General features: G+C 45.3%; 1 protein-coding gene across 1 annotated transcript in view; it reads left to right on the top strand.

The window, feature by feature from the left end:
• The window catches only part of IGHMBP2 (immunoglobulin mu binding protein 2), a 168,731-nt gene that overhangs the window by 25,440 nt on the left and 133,150 nt on the right, over positions 1–10,141 (top strand). The window contains exon 4 of the mRNA XM_019519850.1: positions 1,676–1,773. Within this exon, the coding sequence (XP_019375395.1) occupies positions 1,676–1,773 (98 nt within the window). The remainder of the gene's footprint in view (positions 1–1,675; positions 1,774–10,141) is intronic.

The raw sequence follows: 10,141 nt of genomic DNA on the forward strand, positions 1-10,141 counted from the left end.
CTTTCAAAAGGGAAGGAGGTTGTTAACACCTGTAGTGTAGAGAAAAATTTCACGGAGGCAGGTAGATTGTAGTGTGGCATGAACTCAGTATCAGTGGTCACCCTTTGGTTATTAATATCTAGACAGCTTATGAATTTTTGTTTCCAGGCTTGTATGTTGAAGGTGTTTTGTAATTTCCCTTAAGCATGAGGATAGCAAGGACATGAAGTGAGTGGTTGTTCTGTAGAAAGTGTTCTTCCACATGTGGTTATGTATCTTTATCTTTAATCTTGTTCCTGTGATCATTCAGGCTGGTAGGTAGTTTTAATCTGATTTCACCCACATAATTTCCTTCAAGGCATTTGGTGCACTAGATGAGAGAGAAGCATTTTTGGATAAGCAAGTGTAGGATTCATGGATTCTAATGGTTATGGTGTTGGGGTGTTGATTGTTGTAGCAGTAGTGATGTGCTGACCAGGTTATTGTTAAGGCAAGTGTCCCATTTGATGTCTTGAACAGGAGGAAGTTTGCTTCTGATGATGAGCTGGGCAAAGTTAGGAGGCTAGGGGGCTGGGAATATTTCTCTCAAAGTCTGATCTTTATTAAGTATAGGCTGTATTGTTCACTGATTCTTCTTATTGGTTCAAGCATAGGGTGGTAGGTGACCACCTGAGGTGATTGGTCACAGCGGGGTTTCTTTTTATATTGTGGAAGGTTGCTGTGGGGTGTTTGGATGTTGCTTTCAAAGATGCAGTGTATTTCTCTGCTGGATTGTCTTTGTTGTATAAAGGCAGATTTCAGGTTGGCAAGCTGCATGTTGTGGGTTATTCTCCTTAGAGCGCATTTTTCCATTGTCAAGAAATAAGAAGAGGCCAAGAGCTGGTGCTTTCTGAGGGGTGTCCTGCATCTATCAAGGTTGAAAACCATTTGTTCTGGAATGTGATGTTCATCCATGTGTCAGGCCTCCTGGGAGCTAATGTGCTGTCAATTTTTCCCTCCCTGGAAAATAGTGCAGTACAGCACAGTCTCAGAAAGGTCCAAAAGGACAGCTCTCACCTTGAAAACCAGGTTGTGTAGTAGGGATGTGAGAGGTTAAATGATTAATCGATTGTTTAACCGATAAATGCAGCAATAACTGGTTATCTTACTGGTTATGCTTTAGCTTGGGGCCAGTGCAGTCTGGCATGGAAGGGAAGCTGTGAAGTGCCCCAATCAGAAGGCAAGGTGGGGGGCAAGGGGAACTAGTACCCAGAGTCTAAGAGGAAGACAGGGCGCAGCCCAAGGACTCATCAATTAATCAATTAGCTGCTCTCACAGGTGCTCCCTCCCTCCTAGCACAGGGCTTCCCCTGGGCTGCTTTGTCTGGCTGAGCTTGCCTTTCCCTCCCCAACCAGTCAAAGGGCCCCTGAAGCCCGGAGTGGGCTGCTATGTCAGAGCTGCTGTGTTATTGGTCAATCCTTTAACTGATATAATTAGAGGAGGTTAAAACAAATGTGATTTAAAACAATATTTACATCCCTAGCGTGCATCTGATTGCTAGTGAGCATCCTAGGGCCCCTGGAAAAGTCTCAATTTGTATTGGGTCCCAGCACAGATACTAAGAAGTTCCTGCAGGGTGAGCATATTATTGGTGCTTATCAGGGTTTCTGGATACATTCCATTAAATTCATAACCTTTGTATTCTTTTCTTTGGCAGAGCTTTAAATACGTTAAGCCAGTATCACTCTGGTCCAGCATTCAATCTTATCGATGTCCTCTTCTTTTCCTCTGATCCAAGTCCACCCAGTGAAACAAGTAAGAATTTCCATTTTGCTTCTCATTCTGAAAGTGAAAGGCAATACTGGTGGAACTATTACGAGATGGGCTGATGGTTTGGGAAGCCAAGGGTTGCTTGCAGCATGAGCAGTAACAACACATTGATTTTTCCCATGGTGCCCTACCACTGAGTCTTTCCCTGCCCTGCTGGCTCCATCTCTAGGGATGACATGGAATCTCAGCATGACTCAGGGTCATTGAGTCCTCGTCTGCTTTATGACTGCGTGCTAATTCTGACCATGTGTTTTGTGAGATGGGTGCTAGGGACTGGATGGACACTCTGACTCGCTCTGTGCAGGATTCCAAAAGGGTTATGGGAAGTCTGTTGGTCACTGCCAACCTGGGCTAGATATTGGTATTGTATCTTGAGTTATTTCTCTGACGGGTTTTGAAACTATAGCTAGCAACACTGCACATCCAAATTTTGTATTGATTTACGGTTATTGGCTTAGCCTCTCAGCTGCTGTAAAGAGCTGTTGCCCTTTGGAGCTAGGCTGAAGAGCTGGTCTGTTATATATTGAGATGCTAATCTTCATGGCAACTTATATAAACTGAGCAAGATTTGCAGTATCTCTGAATGCTTTTCTGGTGAAATGTGTTTGTACGTGGGTCAGCAGTCCGAAAGGTAATTTACTTGAGGCAGATTTGTTTTACTTTACCATTTTTTCCCCCTGTAAACTCTGGAGGTCAGAGACTTCCAGGGCTGCAGCTGTATTGAAAATCCATTAACTCAGCCGGCATGGGAATTGAGTGAACTCAGAGCCGTTCAGCTTTGAAACAGCCTGGGATTGCTCCTGTGTGCATTTTTCAATTTTTCTGATTGTGTCCAGTCAAGTCAGAGATACAGTGTATTGCTTTATATTTCCATCATTGAACACTTAAAAAAATAAATCCCTAATAACTTGATTTTATCTGTAGCTGCTCAAAACTGCTTTCAAAACATTGAATAACCTTCAACTCTGATCTTTGAAAGATGAGGAATGAAATTACAGAGCTTACTTCTTTCGAGAAATGACTAAGAAACCAAATCTGTCCATCTACTTAATGGCCCTTATCATTGTAATATATGAATGCTTCACAGTCAATAATACTTAAAATGATAGGGATGTAATATTATCTGTATTTTGCAGATGGGGAATGGCGGTATGGGGAGGTTAAGTAAGTTACCCAGGGCCACGTGAGAAATCTGTGGCCGGGTTGGGAACAGAACCTGCATCTCCTGAGTCCTAAATTAGTGTCCTAGCCCACCATTCTCAAGCCATTGAGTGTTAACCAATTGATAGCACATCAACTGATGGAGGTGTGCTTTTCCAATCTCCACTGCTTCTGTAGGCTGAACAAAGTCCTATAGACGGTTCTCTTATCTGCTGCAGCCTCCTCCTATTCTCTGCCTGCCATGGCAGCTGTATTTTCTATCATCCTGGTCACCTGACTCCTTTGTCCACAGGCATTTCACACCTGGTAAAGTTTCCCTTTTTCCCCACAGAGACACTCTTATACTTCTTCAGTACGGCTTGGCATAGATTTTCAGTGTAATACGCTGGGAATGAAGAATTAACATGAATGTGAGCCATGCATCTATAATTCTCTGCACTCTGCTTACCGTGAATCATTCTCCAGTTGCTGCCTTCTAGCCATTTGGGTATCCAGGGACTCTAACAGATGCCATAAATTTATATTAAATAAGTTCATTAAAATTTAATTCTCTTTTTTTAAACAACTCTAACTTTGCATTCTCTGCAAATCCACCTCATCTAAATTTTAAAAAAAAATCATTATTTCCCAATTGCACAGATGTGCAATAGTGACCATGGAAATTTTTGTCTCTCCAAGGCATTGAGTAGGTTGATTAATATGTAAATTCAGCTGCATTAGACAGGAGTTGTAGTATGTTAGCTGCAGCCTATCACCCTAGAACTCCAAACCTTGGTCACAGGGGAAAGCATATTGTCTGTTTGCATTTCTGTAATATGTGGTTCATTTTTAAGGAGGGAGATGTAGCACTGTTCTGGACCTGAATAAGTATGACCTGACCTTTATATGTAGCCTACAAGGTTCTGTGCACTCTCCACTCCTGTTGACACAAAGCATTTGATGGTGTGCAATACCATGCTGGGTTAGCCTCCCTCTCATGTAAGCCCAGGGTTGGATCCAGAGTGGGGTGCAGTGGTGTGGTTGCACCTCCCTTTCCTACACTGTGGGAGCAGCAGCTGTGGACTTTTTTAAGTCCCTGAAGCAGGTAAGAATCCACCCCTCTCAGCACTTGCTTTCTTTTTATAAGGAAGCTTATAAGAAGTGGAAACTTGGACAAACAACTAGGAAGGTGTATAAGAGTATTGCTCAGGCATGGAAGGATGAAGTCAAGAAAGCCAGAGCACAATTGGACTTGAAGCTAGCAAGGGACATGAAGGGTCTCAAGAAGGGTTTTTACAAGTATGTCAGTAACAAGAGGAAGATCAGGGAAAGTGTGGGTTCTTTGCTGAATGGGAGAGGCAAACTAGTGACAGAGGATGCAGAAAAGGCTGAAGTGTTCAATGCCTTTTTTACCTCAGTCTTCACAGGCAGGGTCAGCTCCCAGACTACTGCACCTGAGAGCACAGTTTGGGGAGGAGGTGAGCAGCCAACCATGGTGAAAGAACAGGTTAGGGACTGTTTAGAAAAGCTGGACAGATATAAGTCCATGGGGCCAGACATGGTGCACCCGAGGGTGCTGAGGGAATTGGAGGACGTGATTGAAGAGCCACTGGCCATTATCTTTGAAAACTTGTGGCAATTGGAAGAGGTCCCAGATTATTGGAAAAGAGCAAATCTAGTTCCCATCTTTAAGAAAGGAAAGAAGGGGGATCCAGGGAACTACAGACTGGTCAACCTTGCCTCAGTCCCTGGAAAAATCATGGAGCAGGTCCTCAAGGAATCCATTTCTAAGAATTTGGAGGAGGAGAAGGTGATTAGGAACAGTCAGCATGGATTCATCAAGGGCAAGTCATGCCTGACCAATTTAATTACCTTCTATGATGAGATGACTGGCTCTGTAGATACAGGAAGACCAGTGGATGTGGTATACCTGGATTTTAGCAAGGCTTTTGGTAGGTCTTCCACAACATTCTCACAGGCAAGCTAAGGAAATATGGGCTGGATGAATGGACTGTCAGGTGGATAGAAAACTGGCTGGAGAATCGGACTCAGAGTAGTAATCAATGTCTTGATGTCTAGCTGACAGCCGGTATCAAGTGGAGTGCCCCAGGGGTTGGTCTTGGGGCTGGTTAAGTTCAATATCTTCATCAGCAACCTGGAAGATAGCATAGAGAGCACCGTCTGAAAGTTTGCAGATAACACCAAGCTGAGGGAGTAGTTGATACGCTGGAGGGTAGAGCTAGGATTCAGAGTGACATAGCCAAATTGGAGGATTGGACCAAAAGAAATCTCATGAGGTTCAACAAGGACAAATGCAAAGTCCTCCACTTAGGACAGAACAATCCCATGCACCAGTACTGGCTGAGGACTGACTGGCTAAGCAGCAGTTCTGCAGAAAAGGACCTGGATGTCACAGTGGACAATAAGCTGAATATGAGCTAACAGTGTGCCCTGGTTGCCAAGAAGGCTAATGGCATACTGTGCTGCACTGGTAGGAGTGCTGCCAGCAGGTCAAGGGAAGTGATTATTCCCCTCTATTCAGCACTGGTGAGGCTACAGCTGGAGTACTGTGTTCAATTTTAGGCCCCCTACCAGAGAGAGAATGTGGACAAATTGGAGAGAGTCCAGTGGAGGGTAATGAAAATGGTTTGGGGGGTGGGGCATGTGACTTCTGAGGAGAGGCTGAGGGAACTGTTTGGTGTTTTTTTTTAGTTTAGAGAAGACTGAAAGTGGATTTGATAGCAGCCTTCAACTACCTGAAGTGGGGTTGAAAGAGGATGGAGTGAGACTGTTCTCAGTGGTGGCAGGTGACAGAACAAGGAGCAATGGTCTCAAGTTGCATCCAGGGAATCTTAGGTTAGAGATTAGGAAGCATTTTCTCACTAAGAGATTAGTAAAACACTGGAACAGGTTATCCAGAGAGGTTGTGGACTCCTTATCCTTGGAGGTTTTTAAGACCTGCCTAGGCAAAGTTTGGCTGGGATGACCTAGTTGGGGATGGTCCTGCCTTGAGCAGATATTTGGACTAGATGACCTCCTGAGGTCCCTTCCAACCCTAATTTTCTATGAATCTGTGATTCCTTCCATGCTCATTGACACCTCCCCACCACTGAGCCTCTGCTCCTGGCTGACCCAGGGGCAGGAGGCTCCAGAGCTGCTCTGTGCAGCCCTGATGGAGTTGGACAGAAGAGCCAGTTTTAGCTGGGGACAGTGGCAGCAGCAGCAGATGGGTTCCTCCTCCCTGCTGGTCCTTCCAGGTGTTCTCTGGCTGCTAGCATGGCAGGGGGGAACCTTTGTGCTGCTGCCACTGTCCTCAGCCAAGCCCAGCTCTCCGCACTTCTGCTTCCCTCAGTTGTGGCTGGAGCAGGGCAGGAGTGGCCTGGACAGTGGACATGGCAGGGGATTCTTCCGGTGCCCAAAGGTGTAAGTGGAGAGGGCATGGTGGGGGAGGTTCTGTTGGTTGGGCCATTGCTCCAGGACCAGTCAGAAGAGCACCACCCACTCACTCACTGTAGAGTAGTGTATGCATCCAGGGTGTGTAGTCACTTCCAACAGAGCTGCTCTTTTCTGTTTCAGTCACTGTCTCTCGATTTACTTTCTGAGCAGCACTCTGAGATCACTGCCAAATGCAGCCTCTTCAATGTTCCTTGACTAAGCATGGAAACCAACAGTTTTCCCCCAGTGCAGTTTGTCAGTATCATTGAGAGGAGACTAGATAACATCTTTTACAGAGGAGGGGAAAGAGTGCAGAGCAGAGCTGATAATGGAAACGACACGCTGATGAGGCTGAACTTGACAATGTGCCATCTCAAAACCAGCTTGAAGGAGGGAAGGAGCGTGACGGGAGGCAGTGAGGCAGAAATGAACAACTGTGTGCAAGCCAAATCCTCCACTGATGTGGATGTTGCTGTGCTCGAGGGGCCCTATCTCAAGTTCCTTGAGGTGAGCGGAACTACTTGTGTTGATTTTAATAGGCTTGGGATCTGGCCCAAAGAGAAAGCAGAAGGCAAAGGCCAGCATGGAGACTCGTTCTCAGAGAATTGTTTCTCAAACCAGGAGGAAGGGTCGGGGCTTTGCACATTAAATGCAAATGCTGAGGAGACTCTTGGTTTATCTTCTGTGATCATTAGATCATCAATCCCTACTTTTTCTCCCAGAGGCATAACTAGCAAATTTTGCACCCTGGATGGCAGCTGCACCTGCCTAAGATGGCACCTGCAAAAGACCTTTTGCGTCATCCTAAGATGGTACCCAGGGCTGATGCCACACTTGCCCAGCCCTAGTTACACTACTGTGTTCCCCTGATGATCCTTTGGTTAGGAGATGGGGACATATTTTTCTGCATATAGAGGAAATTTTGCAAATATGTGAACCATTAAAATATATAAAAAAAAATAATATAAAGGGAAGGCTTAGTGTAAAAGTATATGCATAATGATAGATGTTATGTAATGTACATATGTATAAAATCTATTGTTATATGTGTAACTTACGCAATAAGTCTACCCTTTGCAACCTGACGCATGAGACTGGAGAAATGCCTCATTGTTTCCCATCCCCCTTGGTTTTTATGTTGCATGGCATCTCTTATAAGGATCAAGATGGCCTCTTCTGAATCAGAAGGCATGATTATCAGAGTCACTGAAGATGCTTCATGTAATAAAATTTGGTCTAGGTCAAGAGCAATGAGGAGCATGTGTGAGAAGCTTGGGTGGGGCATCAAGTGTGCAAAGTGTTTGGGAAAAGAGGAACTAGTTGGGGTTGCTTGAGAGAGAAATAGCTTGTATTTACTGGCAAGGAGGAAGACTGGAAGGAAATCAAGAAGAAGGTAGCCGTGGTCAGGAGCATAGGATGGGTTTTGATCATAGACATTTGTATAGAGGGAATGAGGAAGAATTGAGATGTGAGGAGGTTAAAGTGTAGGAGATCACAGTAACGGAGATGATAACATGGCACAGTGTTTTGGGAATGAGCTGGAAGTGGTGGCAAAATGCCAAGAATTGCTAGAATACCATGAAGGTACCAAGATTGCAGCATCTTAATGCAATTGTGAAATAGTGGAGTTTACAGGCAGCACTGAGGGACAGAGTCAAAGAGAGAGTGGAAGCTTCTTATTGCTGCAAGTGCATCAGCAGTGACACACCAGACTTCTGCACCAAGCTAGCTGCTGGCATGCAGCCATGGAGCCTGGAGGAAAGATCAGCCAGGCAGGGTTTCTCTGAAAGTTATGCAAGGGCATAAACCCATAGAGTTGTAACACCTTGACGGTTCTTAGTGCTACACGAGCTAGTCAGTAGGTTTTTTTTTTTTTTAATGACTTGTACTGTGATTAATTCCCAGTGTGATCCCAACCCCTTCTGTTGTCTCAAGAGAGAGCCAGTTGCAGACTGCTAGATTCTGCAGCTTTATGGATCTGTATCAGTGGCTGTATATATTATACAAGCTAAGCCTGGTTAATCCATTTCCCAGCCGATTACTTGGACAATGCACCCATCTGAGTGAATCAAAACATGGTTTTAATGCAATTAACAGTGGTTGGCATCCCACCATGGAAACAGCCACTAAACACGCAACTCTAATAACAATGGCAGAGTAATGAAATCCCATCCGTCTTGTAGTTTCTGGCTGCCATTCACTCCCTGCTCAGTGTCACTGGAAAGTCCTTCACTCTAAGTGGAGGAATGAATCCCAGTTTATGAGCCCTGAGTGCTGGGATGTTTCACACCGTGGCTCCAGCTACTCAAGCCATGTACTGGTTAGCTTTTATTTTGAAGTTTTTCTCCCTCTGCCAGTTTTCCTCTCCCAAGAGCTTTGCGTGCAACAGGCCTGCGTCACCTGAGTTGCTGTATAGAATCCTTTAACTATCATTAATATTAGATGCTTGGGAGGTGCTCCAGCTCCCTCCAGCTGTGACTGTCAGGGCTCAAAAGCTAAGTAGCCAGAGCTGGTGAGAAGGCAGAGCTCTGAGGAGCAGTCAGATGCTGATGGAAACTGTATTCCTAGTTCTTCAGATGCTTGCATTCTCTGGCATGGTATTGGAGGGGTGAGGGGACACCAGACTGCGAAGAGGTCGTGTGCAACAGAGATCTGACATTGTGACCCTTGAGGTGACTCACAGCACTTTCAGCAGCCCAGTAGCCCTTCTCTTGTCCCTTGTGTGCTAGGCAAGCTGTAGGGAGATTAATCACATTCTCCCTCTGAAAATCAACTCACTGTTTCAAATGGTGGCAGTGTCGTTCACTTGCCTGCCTGCTGAGTGCTACTTAATAATTTTATTTTATTTAAATGCACTTGAAGTACCACCTATCTGAGCCCAGGGCATCCAAAAAAACCCACTTAAAACCACAACCAAGAGTAAATAACTTTAACAGAAACACAAGCTTGCTCAACCAGGCTGCCAATACAACAGCCCATACAATCATCAAAGGGAATGTAACTTCCTAATCAGCATATGCCCACATCAAATAGGACGGCTGGAAAGAATAAAACCCTCCCTTGGCAGCAGTCTCCTGAAGCCCCCAACCCTGCTGTTTCAAGAAAGTTTTGGCAGACTGGATTCTCTGCATGGCAAGCTGAACTTGATGACACCCTGATGTTGTTAAACCAAATAGGAAGCCAGGTCTCACGTCCCTTTGTGCCCTTCTTGGGTATCCATCTTTTAAAAACCAGTTTAGTCACAACTGCTATGATCTCTCTTGTGGAACCGTGGTCCAAATTTGGACTTTACAGAACTAACCTCATAAATCCCAAGCTTTATTTCCACTATTAAACAGCTGCTGCCTTGGGCTTGAGAGGTAGATGTTTGAAGGGATTACTGTGTAGGTTTACTGTTGCTGATGTGACTATGGGATGTTTTAGCCTCCTGCTGATCAACCTCTGCCCTGTGGGCCAGAGCCATGTCATCCAGCCCATGGGGCTTCCCACAGGTCTGGAAATTTTGCAACAGGGGAATAGTTGCAGTGTTAATTGCTCTCAGAACTGCAGCAGTTAATGTTACTATCATTTCCCTGTCACCAAATTTCAGGACCTTTGGGGTGCCCCCCAGTCTGTATGACACAGCCCAGGCACCACATTGCACCAGCACGGAATGGCTTCATGGCCAGACTCCATGTCACTCTAGACATGATACACGGGGTCGGGTCAGCACATGGGGTGACGCCAGGGTTTGGCCAGTGTGCAGGGTTGAGTTGATGCATTGAGTTGCACTGTGGCC

The sequence above is a fragment of the Gavialis gangeticus genome, unplaced genomic scaffold, assembly GCF_001723915.1.
Source record: "Gavialis gangeticus isolate Ggan-Ray unplaced genomic scaffold, GavGan_comp1, whole genome shotgun sequence".
NCBI classification, from domain to species: domain Eukaryota; kingdom Metazoa; phylum Chordata; order Crocodylia; family Gavialidae; genus Gavialis; species Gavialis gangeticus.